This window comes from Hypomesus nipponensis, chromosome 1 (assembly GCF_054491055.1).
Source record: "Hypomesus nipponensis isolate SF chromosome 1, ASM5449105v1, whole genome shotgun sequence".
NCBI lineage: Eukaryota > Metazoa > Chordata > Actinopteri > Osmeriformes > Osmeridae > Hypomesus > Hypomesus nipponensis.
The window spans coordinates 15,230,792-15,246,412 of record NC_140361.1 but is presented as its reverse complement, the minus strand read 5'-3'; the positions used below and the strand labels follow the sequence as shown (position 1 = coordinate 15,246,412).

The following is a 15,621-nucleotide window of genomic DNA, read 5'->3' as shown; positions in this document are numbered from 1 at the left end:
AAGTAGTGAAATGCAGATCTCTATACCACACAATGTCCGGGTTTCCCAGATTTGTTAACACATTGTTAGCGTACATTCTAGAGCGTTCTTAGAATGCTCCTAAGAAGCTCTTAGCGTTAAGAGCTTCTTAACGAATCTGGGAAACCCGGCCAAAGTTTTTTACAAGAAATGTCAAGCCACAGGCTCAGACATCTGGGGTTGGACTGCAGTGGACGAGGCCAGGGAGAACAACGTCCATCTTGAAGCTATCCACCCTCGCTTCACCTAGCTACTCCCTGACACGCAGGCTTGATTGGTGCACCTGGCCAATAGAATGGCCGTCTGAGTCATCCACACAGTTGTCATCCAAAATAACATTTGCTTCTGAAATGTATACTTAAGTCCCTACTCCATATGGCAAGATTAGCATGCATGTTTCCTCTTAGCTTGTTTCCTCTTAGCTTTCCATAATGTTACCTGAATTGACTGGTACAACACTGGTTCATGCAGTTTACATTTTATTTTGCCACTCATTCCAACTGCAGGTCTGTGTGGGTCAACCTGCAGTAGAAAGACAACCGGACCTCGCCCTTACATTTTGGCTGTAATAGGACTGCTAATTGGCATCTTGAAGACTTCATTTCACATGTTTATAGTTTAGGATTTAGTAGACATAGCTGGCTGTGTAGAGTGACTGCATTGAGGCTTGGTCAGCTGTACCCGAAGCCTTGTATTCTCCCTTGGAGGCCAGGCTGTTATTCTGAAACAGAAAGGAGAACATCAATCCAGGTCTCACAATACAACAGCCCAGACATTAGTATTAGAAGTCTAACATTACACCTCGAATCTTTCCAGTAAATTCCAAATGCTTCATTTAGAAAATCCTGAATTACCTGCAATGCTAAAGAATACCCCAATATCTATCTGCCCTTTTCCTAGGAGGCCCATACCCAATGAAACGACACAAATGAGGCCTGATGCCGTTTTTGTATTGTAATCCCACCATAAAGATGGACACATTGGTCCTGTCTGGTTGTTCCCTTCACCACTCAGCCTTACCTTGGCCCTGGAGGTGAAGGCATCCTGGGCGGCCTTCTTGTTGGCGGCCTTGCCCTGCCAGGCGGCAAGGGCGGAAGCCTGGAGTGCACGGCCGTAGGAGAAGGTCAGCTTCCATGGCCGACCGAGGGGCGTCTGGTTCATGGCGTTGAGGTTCAGTGTGGCCTCCTCCTCGCTCTGGCCTCCTGACAGGAAACAGATGCCTGGGAGGAAGAAAGACAATTGACTTTTCTTGTCCTTTCAACCAACCATTCAGTTTGACTTTGTCCAGGGTGATGGGTTGAGTAATCGAATCAAAACAGAACCGAGTCTGTCGTCGGCATAGCACCAGTACGTCTAACAAACTTGAATAACACCACCACCATAGACTATTCCCCTTTGGACGGGTATCAATCAGGGACATTCCACCCTCTCACCGGGCACAGCGGCGGGAACAGTGCGCCTTAGAGCGGTCACTGTGGCCATGCCGACCTCCTGAGGGGTGTACTTCTTGGGACAGGCTTGTCCGGCAGCGACCATGTTGGGCTTCAGCAAGGTTCCCTCTAGGTAGACGTGATGGTCAGACAGAGCCTTGTACACGGCTGCCAGGACCTGGAGAAGAGAAAGGAAGTAAATTAAATGGTTAAAGTGAAAGCTACAAATTCGGTAACATCATTGCTTTTCGTCATCAGTTTTAAAAATTTGGGCAGAAATACTTTAGTACTCGTATCAGGTGACACCGCTCGAGGTTAACTTGACAGTAAGGGTTGCCAGGTTTGAGAAGAACTCACCTTCTCTGTGACATACTGGCAACGCTGCAGGTCGTGGTCGCCATCAGGCAGAATCTCTGGCTCCACAATGGGCACCAGGCCGTTCTGTATGCAACATGAACAGTTTTACTTGGTCACTATCAAATTAGCTGCTTACAGATAGATTACTTAACAAAAGGGTAGAAGAAGAGGAATGAGTTGGTAATCGTCTTTGGTAGAGGCCATGATAATACCTGTTGGCAGATGCTGGCGTATCTGGCGAGGACGTTGGCGTTCTCTGCAATAGCAAGGGCGGACGGGCATCCGTCTGAAATCTTCAGAACACTCCTCCACTTGGCAAAGTCGCAACCGTCTTTTTTGTACTGAGCACAGCGCTCCGAAAGACCGTCAAGGCCTGAGAGGAAGGGGGGGGGGGTCAACTTGTGGGTTGCCAATGCGCAATCATCTCATTGACAATACTTTTGACAAACGATTATTACTATACAGTTTATGTGTTTGTAGTTGCCAGGCATGAGCTTTGTGAAAGAATTTGAGGGCATATGCACAAATGTATGTATGTAATCTGTAAGCTATTTCGTTCATTGATAAAGGACTCGACAGCCAGTGACTAGTTTAAGTAAGGTTTGAGTTGCTAAAGGCTCTGAGATGTTTTACCCTGGAGGATGGGTAAAGCATCTTGTATTGTTTTAAGGTATTTATGACCTAGGGAAGATGTTGTAGATGGGGTCAATGAGGCAGCTGCTCTGACCTTTTGGCCAAGGAGATTGTGTCCTGTGTGTGTGTTTCATTTACTATCTCCTCATTTAGAGAGAGATGCAAACGAACTGTAGGACACTGGGCCTGGGGGTTATATTGTCTTAAACTGTCGCTGACTAGTGCTAGCCAATCACAGAGACCGCTACATTTGGTTGACCATAGAAGACCATTTGTTGTAAGTTTATATTAAGGCAGTGTATATGTGATGTTCTTCACCACTCTTCCGAACTGTAACTTATGTGTCCTTCGCTTCGACGGGTCACAGAGTATTCTGTTTTCTTAAGTTTTGTACAAACTAAATGAATTGTAGTGAAACCGCCTTCTTAACTATTCAAACGAGACGGTACCATCAGAATTTTCCACCACAGTTTCCAAACCCAAATGCTGTGAGGTGAAATTGTTTACCTTGTGTGGTTGTCTCCCCATCTGTACCATTGAGGGCAGCAGTGCCCTTGTCAACCTGGAAGGAGGGTAGAACAATAGGCTTTGAAGTTATAAATCCTTTCCATAGGTCAAGGTACAGTAGATAAGTCCTACAGTATACTCAGGTGCAGTGTACTGTGACCTTGTGTGCAGTTATATATCAACTAGGCAATTAATAGTTTAAATTAATAGGCAATGGAACTGTGCAGTATAAAGTAGACATACGCAGTTGATCCATTTGGGGTCTGAATTTTATGAACCACAGGTGATACACTATTGCAGCAAAGTAAATACAAGGCACTGCAATTCTGAGTAGAAACGCTGCCTAGAGCTTTGGCCTTTGAGAGAGGCCTCCCATTTCTAGTTACCTTGATGCCGACCACGATGCCCTTGTTCTTGATGACCTGGGGGAAAAGGACGCCGTCGTCAGACTTCTGGTACAGTGTCTCATGAAAGAAGATGACCCCGCCCACACAGTTAGAGATGGAGTCGTCAACGGTGAAGAGGAGGTTGCGGAAATAACGTCGGTTCTCCTCTGTGTTCTCCACGTTGATCTTCTGCAGGCGCTTAGCCATGGTGCCTTGCAAAGAAAATGTTGTTGGTCAAGTAATGCAACTAGCCCTCTGGACTCCACCGGCTATTTTAATGAATCCTTCACTCCCCTCCTCATCATCTGCCTTAACCAGCTCAACCTCCTCACCTGTGGATTCATCTGCGGCCAGGATGCCCTTTCCTGGAGCCACAATCCTCTGGGCGATGGTGGCAAGCTCCTTCTTTTGCTCCGGAGAGAGGGATGGGAACTGGTGAGTCATCCTGTTGAGAAAGAAAAACAGACGACTTAATTGTGAAAGTGAGACAGTGTGAAGAAATAAAACAGTTACTTAATGGTTGCACGTGCCCTGCTCCTCTGAAAATAAAAAAAGGGGACAACTGTGATATTCCGCACTCTCCACTTGGTCTCCTGCACACCAGCTCTGTAAATATTTGTTCTGTGAAGTTTGAACTTTAGTCCAGCGTTGGTAGGCTGTTCATGCCTTCTCTCCGTGGACAAACAAGTTCACAGTTCACGGGGAGTCAATAAACCTGGCCAAAATTTGAAGAAATGTGCTAGGTGAAGCGCAAATCGTACAAAAACTAAGAACAATCAGTATCAAGAGGTGTGCAGAACACGCTGACAAATGTAACAATATGAACACCTGTACACAGTGAATGCATACTGAACTGGTGCCCGTGCCATTCTATTGATTCAACCAAATACATTTTAGTTCACAAGTACACACTTTAGTTACATAATGGCAATACATTTGGTACATTTGTTTTTCAAAATTAAAACGATGCAGTTCTGCATACTATGAATCATTCAAACCCAACATCACTACAGCAATACATTCGCATTTCCTTCTCTATTTTGTTGTTGCAAACCATCCACCACATGGTAGACACGATCATACATACCACCCAAAAAACTAAGGTGAAGTTGAACAGCCATAAATAAACTTACTTGGATGTATGTCGACGTCAACACCAGGACAAGTTGATACCTTGCTAAATCAGGACTGATTGTGAAGACCGAAGTGTAGTTAGACTGGGTATTTATTGCAGAGCAGAAAACGAGTTTGACGAGGAAGGGGTGTGCGTGATGTGGCACGGGCGTGCATCCCCGCTGGAAAAGGTAATTGGTTGAGGCAGTCAGACGGGGGTGTGCTTGCGTATCAATGCTCCTTTATCGACTTTAAGGTCTTTCTAAGCACAAATGGATGACTTCAAGATAAAAAGGCATTGTATTATCTGAAAGTCTATTGTCTTAAAAACGCAGCACGCAACAAAAACACGATCACGTTTGCGCTTGATTACCATGAGTAGTGCATACTAAGCTTTGTGTTGTATTAGTAGGCCTACTTATTGATAAATTACATTAAGTATCACATTGAATCGTAGATTACAGGTTTACTTCTTGTCTTGCGGAATTTGAGCTCTTAGTATCAAGTCTCCTCCGTGTGTGTGTGTGTGTGTGTGTGTGTGTGTGTGTGTGTGTGTGTGCAGAACAGGCTATGTACAATGGAGAGTCATGTCAACTTACAGAATAACCTATATAATGAACATGTGAATATTGGATTTCCCAATATTACAGTCAATGATGTGCAATAAATAAGTAACCTACTGTAATATACATGTTAACTTTTTCTACTGCAAAGGTCAGAAGCTAAAAAAATGCTTCGCATATATAACAGGAAACAACTGTTTCATCTGCCAGGAGTCTCCTTCTCAGGCATCTGGGAACGAGTCTTTAAGTATTACTTCTCATTGTTCCAGCATAGGAATCAATCTAGTAGGTCTCTGTCGCTTATTCCTCATGTTTATGCACACAAATAGAGGGAGTCACATTATTTTTTTACAATTGTAACAATAAAAACAGCAAGTTCTATGTCTATCCAGCTTGTTCTGACTTCTACAGTATTTCCGACATATTGAATTGATTTTAATCTTTATGGAACATCTGAGAGGGTTGCATCAACTTAGAATCCTTATTTGAAGGACTTTAGGTGACAGGACCAGGTATGATGCAAGCACAGGTATGAGGCACTGACGAGATCCATTTCAAATCTTGCTTGCACAACATGGACCCTTGACCCTGTAGGCCTACTAATGGTCTCAACAACCGTCATAGGTTGGAGTCCAGCTCTGTTACATTGTTTCACAGTATGTTTCACAGTATGTGTTTCACAGTATGTATGTTTCACAGTATGTAAGTTTCACAGTATGTATGTTTCACAGTATGTTTCACAGGGTTTGGAGAAAGAGACAAGAGGAAGAAGGTAGCGCAGCCTGGAAAGGGGGATGGGGGGGGGTGTCTGGTGGCAGCGAACGTATGTATTAAGTGTAATTTCTTTTAATTTCATACTAACAGTCTAGAGTGCAGTGCAGACGGAGTCCAGAGGGATGCATCAGTTCAGGATTAGTATCAGAACTGTGTTAGAACATGTCTGTTTGATATGATATGCTACTTAGCACTGATCTAGTGTGTTGCTTGAAGGTACAATAGGTTAAAAGAAATCTGTCAAACTGAAAAGCTTTGTCCCTTATAAATACGGTTCGGTTCCAGAATTACTGGCACCCCTCTGCAAAGATGAGTAAAAAGTGTCATATTTTTGTAATTCAGCCTAATGTCACATTAGAATAAATGACAACAATCCAACCTTCAATTACAGTTTATTTTGAGAAAAATAAAGCTGACCTCAGCACGGTGTAAACATACCTCATCCCGTTTCCCGAAGTGGAATGGTGACACAAGGCTTATATGTCCCCAAATTCTGCTTCATGCAGGAGTTTCTGAAAGCCCATGAGGAACTTTATTCAGCATCTGGAATTCTGGCAAGAGGCTCATGTTACAGCTCATAAGGAACTGCTCATCCTCATGATTAGGCCTGTTTAAGGAACCAAGGATGTACTGTCGGTATTCAGATAACTGAATACCAACTGCTGCAGCAATGGAGACTGACTATGTTTGACATACAGTGTGTATAAACTTGTAATCAATTAACTGTAGTGAATATAGTGGTATAGTTATTATTTGTGGTTATGATTAAACTTACCGAAGGGTCAGGGTTGCTAATGGAGGGTTGAGGGTCCTTTATTTTCTCCTCTTCACTTTGGAGAGCTGCAAACCCCCACGCAGCTCTCTGATGAAGCATTGTCCATGTTTTATCACTAGCCTGAAAATAATTACTTACCGGTACTTCCTTCTTTTTGCTGGAACCGTTGGTTTGTTTACAATGACTAATTGTGGCTCTTTGTCCAGGAGTAATTGGGAAGATGGTCTGCTCCCGCCACAGGATGATATCCACATGATCACAGCCCCCACTGATGGGTCTAACCCACTTGGCCAGACCAAGCTACAAGGAGGTGGGGGAAGCTAGCCATGCATTGCATGTTTCATACAGCTTGTAGCCAACTCACTGTACTTACCAAGGTTACTGGGCCTTCTATTGTGCTCTAACCCTAAGATGAATGTCTTCTCAGGCAAGTGGTAAGTATGGGAATAGGCTTAGGTTTTCTGCCACAGTAGTAAAAAGTACTCCTAGAAAGTACTGTATGTTTCCCTCTTGTTCAAGTTCACGTTCAAGTTAGGTACACTGACAATTTGATTGTTTTGAACATAGTGTAATTTCTAATTATCTATGCGTTCCCAGCAGCAACTTTCCCCAATGTGTCTTCCATTGAGGTGAATTTGGACACTGACAACAACCCATCAGAAGCAGACAACTTATCAGACACTGGTCACTGGTGCATAGGTCAAACTGGTCTTGGTTGACTGGGCAGTTATTTCCTCCTCATCCTGTTCAATGGTCCACTTTTTTGTAGCCACAACGGCCAGTTATCTATCGGTGGAAGCCAACTATGTAGCCTTGCTTGAGACGTCACACCAAAAAAAGAGAAAACGTGTCAGAAATATTTATCTATCAAGCATTGCACAGTCAGTGGGTGAACAGCAATGGAGATATCCAAATCAACATAAGTTAACAACAGCCTAATGTTAGTCTATCGATTCCAAGTCACTCGTAGCCTAGGCTACTAACCTATAACTGTTTATAGCATGTAGCCTACCCAGGCAGTGCCTAGTTTAGCCTAGCATACCAGTGCCTACAAAATATTTATGATTGATTTAGAACATTTAGGCCAAGCTCTAATGTTTAAATAAAATATTATTTTATTGAAAGTGTCCCATTTTCATTGTTGTTATTTTAAAGGCAACTTTTATTAAATGAGCAATGTGACTAAATGAGATGCGAGATCTAGTTATGCTAACACGTGAAGTTAACAATGCTGTTTGTCCGTTGCATAGCAACAGCCACACGTACGGGACTATTTTCTCTCGGTTACTGAAAGGCCAACGTTTGTTGGCTGTAAGTATTTTGTGCTGAACGGCAGCTTACAATTTATTTACTATTCATAATGTCGCTCGTAACCGTATTATAAAAGGTACGAAAGGCTGCTTGTCGGGCCTAACAACACACTTGAACACGTACTTTATTGACGATAAAGTACTGCCTCGTACCGTATTGCTTAAGTGAATGTCTCTTTCTTGTGGACTTTATTGAATTTGCCATGTTTCATGAGGCACATGGCTAACCATGTGTCCTTATGACATCATAATTGATTCCATGACAACAGCATACCATTCTACGAAATTTTACATATATGCATTTTACAAGCTCACTGCAGATCATTGCTACATAACCTTTTGAAGGAGCCTACATTTCCAGTCAATTGTTTTATGAACTCTCAAGATAATTATTATTCAACGATAGCCTGCAAATCAATCCACTCTCCCACCTCGAAATGAGTGAGTATATTAATATAATTATTATTAACTGCTGTAGTATTTTTCAAATGCCTTCAAATATTATACAACATCATCACATGTCACCACCATCTGATTTACACTCTGCCATGTCACATTTAGTATTTATACATTATTAGTAAACACTAAGCACCATTTGTACACATCATATAATAAAAATGACTTGAGAACCACAAAAACATGATCACTTCACGATGAATGTCAAGTCTGTCACTGCCCTGTCACCACCATCAGACAAAAATATGAATTATTGTGTAGTTTAGGAGTCTGATAGTGTTGACACAAAGTGTCAAGATAAAAAAACATTAGAGAAAGGTTAGGAGGTTGTATTAAAGAGTAGCTAAGGAGCTTAGTAGATGTTAAATATATAGGCTACTAATTTGTCTGAGCAAAGGGTTTTATTTAAATAAATATTGCACCCTGTTGATTCACACTTCTAATGTTACTGGCACTGAACTAGTATATCCTATGGACGTGGATTGTAGGCTACCTATATGATTGTTTAATTTTTTACAATATTATGTAACCTGATGTGAATGTCACTTTCTTGTAGAATTTATTGAATTTGCCATGTTTCAAGAGGCACACGGTTAATGTCCTTATGACATCATAATTGATTCCATGACAACACCATTCTACAAAACTCTACATGTGTACACAATTTTACAAGGTCACTGCGGATCAATGCTACATTGCTTTAAAAACTATTATAGTCAAATGGTTAATGAACTCAATAGATTAGTAATTATATCACAATAACGTGCATATCAATGCACTCCCACCTTGACACATGAGTGAGTATGACGATATTAACAGCTGTAGTATTTTTCAAATGCCTTCGAGAATATTGCAGAACACAACACATTCAATTAAATGACTATAGCTACATGATGATGCATATAGTAACAACCTAGTTAAAGATAGTTAAGGTAGCTAGATATAAACTATACAATAATAAAGACAGAAAGAATAGATAGATGGATAGACAAAAATATTCATTATACATGAATGTGTGTGTGTGTACTCTCTAGGATCATTTGAGGAGAAGTACGTGGAACTGAGCTGTCTTGGCCAAGGTGGCTTCGGCTCAGTCTACGCAGGACTCCGTATAGATGACAATCTGCCTGTAAGAATGACACAACACACAAAATATACACACACTGAGCAGTATATTATTTTTATAAATCAACATATTGTATTTCCTCCCACCCATCTCTTTCGATAGGTGGCAGTCAAGCATGTTCCCATTGATAAGGTGATAAATACACCTGTGGTGAGTGGACCAATCCTCTTTTTACGTTTCATATATTCCATTTTAGATTCTCATTCTGAATTGCCTGTCATCCCAAACCACAGTCTTCCAACAAATAACATCCCTATTGCAGCATTAACTACCTGGTTGTTGTGTTCTCTGTGTTTAAGACCCTGCGTGGGAAGCTCCGCCAGCTCCCCCTGGAGGTGGTGCTCCTACTGATTGTAGGACAGGGAGGGGCAGACATGGCTGAGAAGGCCAGGGCTGAGGGGGTGAGGGGTGAGGCCAGGTTTGGAGACGGTCAGGCAGCAGTGGAGCTGCTGGACTGGTACGAGCTGGACCAAGAGCTCATTATAGTTCTGGAGAGGCCTGTACCTGCCGTGGAACTGTTTGACTATATCCAGGAGAGAGGAGGATATCTCCCCGAGGATCAGGCCAAGGTGAGTGTGTGCAGACAAGTTTGTCACAGCAAATCCACCTCCAAAGAGCTATTTGCGAAAGTCAACATTCATCACCATTTGCCCTCCCTCTCCCAACTGTCCTTCATCTTTCTCTCCGTCTCTTTCTCTTTCTGTAGATCATCCTGAGGCAGCTGGTTGAGGCCATGGTCAATTTTCACTCTTGGGGTGTCCTCCACCGTGATATTAAGCCAGAGAACCTTCTGGTGGAGACCGGTTCTGCAGTTCCACGGATTAGGGTTCTGGACTTTGGCTGTGGCTGCATTATTCAAGAAGCACCCTACACCGAGTTCCTTGGTACGTTCCCTACTCTTGTATTTTCTGTCCCCCCCCCAATCCATATTAAAGAGCAATATATCATCAAAGATTTACCATGATGACAAACACAAGGACTTGAGCGGAAATAAAGAATGGACTCAGTTGCAGTTGCACCCAACCACATGCGGACACACACTTCCATGTGTGGTATAACTAAGGTTGTTTTGTGTGTGTGTCAGGGACCAAAATGTACATCCCTCCCGAATGGTACCTCCATGGTTCCTACCAGGCAGTTCCATCCGCTGTCTGGCAGCTGGGGGTACTGTTATACAACGTGCTGTCTGGGATATTCCCCTTTCGCACACCCGACCAGGTCCTTTATTGTGATCCTATCCCTACCATGGATGGGTTTTCCAGCCGTAAGACACGCATCCACACGAAGACGAGAAAAATAAACATACACACTCACACAGATGTAATCACACAGAGGCAAACACATGCTTCCTGTCTATCTAACTGACCACAGTTTCCTCCACTTCTCTCATATTCTCTGCTATCTCTCTCTGTCTTTCTCCCTCCAGAATGCAAGAACCTGCTGAAATTGTGTTTGGCAAAGTGCCCCAAAGACCGGCCTACTCTAGAGGAAGTCCTTCTCCACCCGTGGCTGCATCCAGAGGAGGAGAGGAAAGCAGGGAGACAGAAAAAGAGAAAGGAAAGAAGAGATGCACAGAGCAGCAGAGGAAGGGAGAGAAAGAGGAAGAGAGTGCTGGAAGAGAGACAGGATTCGGGGGAGTCTTCGACGGCACTGTCCCTTGAGGATGCCTCATCTTCATCCTCCCTCTCCCTGTCCCAGGGCAACACGAAGAGGTGTAGGGTAGATACCAGGAGCCCTGAGGTGTCCCCTAAAAAGACCACTGCCACAACAATGTCCCCACATGGTACACATGGAAGAGGTAAGACACACAAGCACAGACAGTCACAGCCATGCACCAGTTTAAGTTCTCCTGGTCTTCTTTGCCCCTCGTGTTTTTTGTCTGTCTCCGTGGGTGTGTGTTCTGGTGTTGGTCTCTCTCTCCTGGCTCCCTGCACTCATGTGTCTCGTTCCAATCACCCTTTCTAGAGGTTGGTAAATAACTACTTTGGTTTTATAATCCTGTTTTGCTTTTCCCTGCTTTTGTGTCCATCCCCCACTCCTGACAGTGGGATGCGGCCATGACAAGGACCCAGAGGAGAAGCAGGGCTACATGGAAAGGGAGACAGAACTTGACAGGTCAGTGGTAAACCTCTTCAACTTTGAACCTCATCAATTGAGTTTTCAGATGAAGCATTGATTCTGAGAAAGGCCGTGAGTGAGTAATGTCGTTCTCCCCAGGGCCCGTGCTGTGTCCACCATCCCAGAAATTAGCAATACAGCACTGCTGCCCAGAGGCCTGCTGCCTGTGCTGCCCAGAGGCCCTATGTCTGTGCTGCCCAGAGGTCTGGTGCCCGTGCTGCCCAGCACCGAGCCCTCTGCTCCTCCTGAGCCCCCAGCAGAGTCCTGGTCGACTCCAGCACCCTCAGAGCTCCCTGCACATAAGAAGCCCGGCCTTGGTCACCACCACCGACCCCCTGAGCACCTCTGCACATCCAGACGGCCTCCAGGTCTGCCTCCAGAGCTGCCCCGGCTTTTCACCCTGCCTCCTGGCCGGCCTCCAGAACTGCCCTGGCCTTTGTCCCTGCCCCCCGGTCGTCCTCCCGACCTCCCCACTGTCCCTTTCTCCCCCCGTCGCCCTCCAGACCACCCACCCCCACCCCCCAAAAAAACACACACACATCTATTCCCCCCCCCCCCCCGACTACAATCAGGAGAGAGGAGGATATCTCCCTGAGGATCAGGTCAAGGTGAGTGCGTTTACAAGTTCATACTCACAAACCCGTCTCTGGAATAATCCTGTAGAAAACAGTTACAGATTACAGACCACAGACCCTGGATGCAGAAAAGCTGTTGGAACAGAAAAACGAAGGTTGGAACAAGGTGCTTATGGAGCCAGATGAACACCTGATTGGATGGGAACAGACGTGTGAATGATGTTGAACAGAATCTGACAAGTCCATGGAAAATGGACACCTGAATGATGCTAGTGGGGAGAAACAGAAGGGAAGACCAACACACAACTACATACATACATTACACACATATTCCTATGGTGTACGTAACACCAGGAGAGAGGAAGACATCTCCCAGAGGATCAAGCCGAAGATATCTCCCAGGGATTTCCAAGCCGTAAGACATGCATCCACACACAGGAAATTACATGCACACTCACCCAAGACACACATTGTCTTTATCTAGCTGACCACATCCCCTCCACTTCTCTCATATTCTCTGCTATCTGTCGTTCTCTCTTACCTATTCTCTCTTCAGAAGTTTTGAACCTACAGAAGGAGGCGGTTTGGCAAAGACCTGCCCACTCTGGAGGGAATTCTGCTCCACCCTTGGCTGCAGTGGTCCAGCCCCTGGCACACCATGGGTTGATGTGCATCTCATCCACTGCCTCACCACAGACCACCTGGGACAGAACATCTTTTTTTTCAAATGTCCCATGCATATTTACTACACACTAAATAAATAACGCATTATATGCTTAACTAGTCTGTTTATTTCTGGGAATTCAAATCTCCAAATACTGATTTCAAATGAAAGTGATCTTCTGTCCTTTTGAGCTCATACTAGAATCGTGCCCATGTCCGTGATGCAGACGGTGATTGAGATGGTTATAAGTTAATTCAATGACACACAGGCAGCCATTATTATCAAGTTATTGATACAGCGCTCGTCACGGCTCTCGCTACTGCAGTCTCAATCTGTGTTTGTCGTGTGTCTAACCTCTTCCATGTGTGAGAGGTTCTATAGTACATTTCCCTAGTTAAAAATAACTTCCTCCTTCATTGTTGCTCCCGATGGGCAGGCTAGCGCCTTGCATGGCAGCTGCACCACCGTTGGTGTATGAGTGTGAGCCTTCCTTCCTGACGCAGAATTTATGGGACATCTCGTGTCCATGCCTCCACACGATTACTGTGGTTAAAATAACACTGTCACTCACAAAGGAGTCTGAGTTACTTGTTTTCTGCTTGGCAGAGTCCTCTGGCTAATCCCACCTGAACCCCTGACGTGTACTCCAGTTTGCCCATCATCTGGTTGTGAAAACCGTTCAGAAAGTCCATCCATGTAGCATTGGGATCCAGGCACTTATAGTTATTCCATGACGGGTCAGGTGGATAAAACAGCCACTCCACATAGCTGAAAGCCCACAAAGTAATGTAAGTCCATTCTTCCACTACTGATAGGTGTTGTACACTGGAAACCGTACCTGAACGGGAGGGGCAGCAGATTGGAGAGTTGGTGTAGGCATTGAGGAAGGTTGCACCCAGCTCCCTCATGAAGTTTATGTATTGTAGCTGAACCACCCTATTCCCAGGGTCCACAGTCAGTCGGCTATACTTCGTATAAAATGGAAATTACGCTCCGAAGACGAAACTCCTTCTGTTTCATACCCTCAATTTAACCTGAAAGGGATAATTGCATGCAAAACTGGGTTTCCCTTTTCATAGTTGAATAACGACAGTTTGGTGGGTAAAATGGACATACAGAGAACCTCAAGTCCCATTGACACCTCTTTCCTAGGCAAATCTCCCAATTTGAAACTGCTGCTGTAAAACGGACGTTTCCAAAAAAACACAGAGTTGACGTCAACTCGGTGGCTCCACCTTATTTGGCTCTGATCTGTACCTTTGTCACGCCCCAAATTTTACATACAGCAAATTAATAACTTATGTTGCCTACAATGCTAAGAACAAACCTAATACAAAGTTATGCTTAGTCTTCCACACTGAATTGTGGGTATTACACTAGTATTACAGCTAACAGGTGCTGTTAGCCACGTTGTGTCTTTGCTCCGCAGCTTTGCTAGTTGTAAACCAACTCAGCGCGTAGGCCATCTACATATTCATGAGCATACAATAAAAGAGAGAAAACCTCTCATTTCATTCTGGGGCTATTTCACAAGGTTGCATTAGGGCGCATAGAACAGCACCCAGGCCATTTTCAGCCCAACCAATGTTACATACGCTATTCTGAGACCTTACGGAACAGTGTGAAATACCCTATAAAATCATTCGATGACCCCTTTAAGGTATTCTACATAAATAATGCAGTGAGGTAAATGTATCAAACTTTCCATTTTTCATTGATAAAGCAAATAAGTGTAGACCACTCACTGCTAGGCCTATGCTTAGTACATGTCATTGAAGCTCCATTCAACCACTGGCTCACCACAGCGTTGTGTACTCTCTCCTCTTCTTTATATTCCCTACACAAACAGTTGCCAGAGTAAGTGTGAGAATAGACACATCATAAAGTTTGCAGATGACACGGCCATAGTCATCTTGCTGAAGGGAGGGGATCTGGAACATGGGCTCGTTGTCAATGACTTTGTGTCATGGTGTAAGGAGTTTCACTTTGAACTGAATTTGTCGAAGACCAAGGATATGATTATTGACTTGAGGAGGTTGATGCCCATTCCCAGATTCCATTGAGGGGATTGAGATTGATTTGGTTGAGAATTATAAATATTTGGGTACTGTGTTTGATAACAGGCTATGCTTTCAAACCAACACAGATGCCATCTCTAAGAAGGTACAGCAATGTCTCTATTTCCTGAGAAAACCCTGGGCTACCCCAGGAGAAGAGCATGGCTGGGCAGGCAGTTCAGCACCACCAAGGTAACTTTCTCTCTCTCTCACACACACACACAGAGCCAACCATGCAACAACATGCAGCTGGGAACTGAAAAAGGAAAGGTTTCAGTCGCTTAACTGATTTAACAGTCATCAGGACGTTCTGGAGAAGCTTCGCCCCCTGCATCCATTCCCAAGGGTGATTCTGGAGTGGAGGAGGATCACCGATGCTATGACCAAGGTGGTGTTCCCTCTTCAGAGAGAGAGACAACACCACTCTCTGCTGGCCATGGACAGGATACACCCTGTGTCTCAGACACACCGCCACAGGTAGATGAACACACCCACGCAGATGTCAACATAACCCTACACAACAATAACCCAGTTACCCATCTAGCTGAGTTACGGTGCGTTCACACTGCAGCGACCCAAATCATTGCCATCGCTTACCTTCCCACAGTGCACCACCCTCTGGGGGGTGTCAGAAAGATTAATGCAGAGTTGTAGTTCTCTAAAGTCACTGTTGTAGTTTGTATAACATCATGGCAAAGTGTGCAGACTTGGATTTACGTACTTGCAATATCAATTGAAATACAACTTATAGCCTATACA

General features: G+C 44.2%; 2 protein-coding genes and 1 long non-coding RNA gene across 3 annotated transcripts; 2 read left to right on the top strand and 1 right to left on the bottom strand.

The window, feature by feature from the left end:
- Positions 1-484: 484 nt before the first annotated feature.
- On the bottom strand, positions 485-4,600 carry aldob (aldolase b, fructose-bisphosphate). The gene is made up of 9 exons (XM_084697126.1): positions 4,465-4,600; positions 3,664-3,776; positions 3,332-3,543; positions 2,946-3,000; positions 2,018-2,178; positions 1,806-1,889; positions 1,452-1,626; positions 1,039-1,238; positions 485-739 (listed from the first exon to the last, which is right to left on the bottom strand). The coding sequence occupies exons 2-9, from the start codon at positions 3,773-3,775 to the stop codon at positions 644-646; spliced, it is 1,095 nt and encodes a 364-aa protein (XP_084553252.1). The 5' UTR covers position 3,776; positions 4,465-4,600; the 3' UTR covers positions 485-643.
- Positions 4,601-6,254: 1,654 nt separating this feature from the next.
- LOC146302756 (uncharacterized) lies at positions 6,255-12,116 on the top strand (the record flags this gene model as incomplete). The annotated part of the gene is made up of 9 exons (XM_084698389.1): positions 6,255-8,307; positions 9,357-9,451; positions 9,551-9,598; positions 9,748-10,017; positions 10,155-10,332; positions 10,533-10,712; positions 10,875-11,246; positions 11,494-11,563; positions 11,666-12,116. Coding segments are annotated over exons 1-9 (1,668 nt in total), but the record flags the coding sequence as incomplete, so codon positions are not given.
- A 3-nt stretch (positions 12,117-12,119) lies between these two features.
- On the top strand, positions 12,120-12,921 carry LOC146302755 (uncharacterized). Its single transcript, XR_014753354.1, has 2 exons — positions 12,120-12,556; positions 12,698-12,921. It is a non-coding gene; the product is annotated as an uncharacterized LOC146302755 (long non-coding RNA).
- The last annotated feature ends 2,700 nt before the right edge of the window (positions 12,922-15,621 follow it).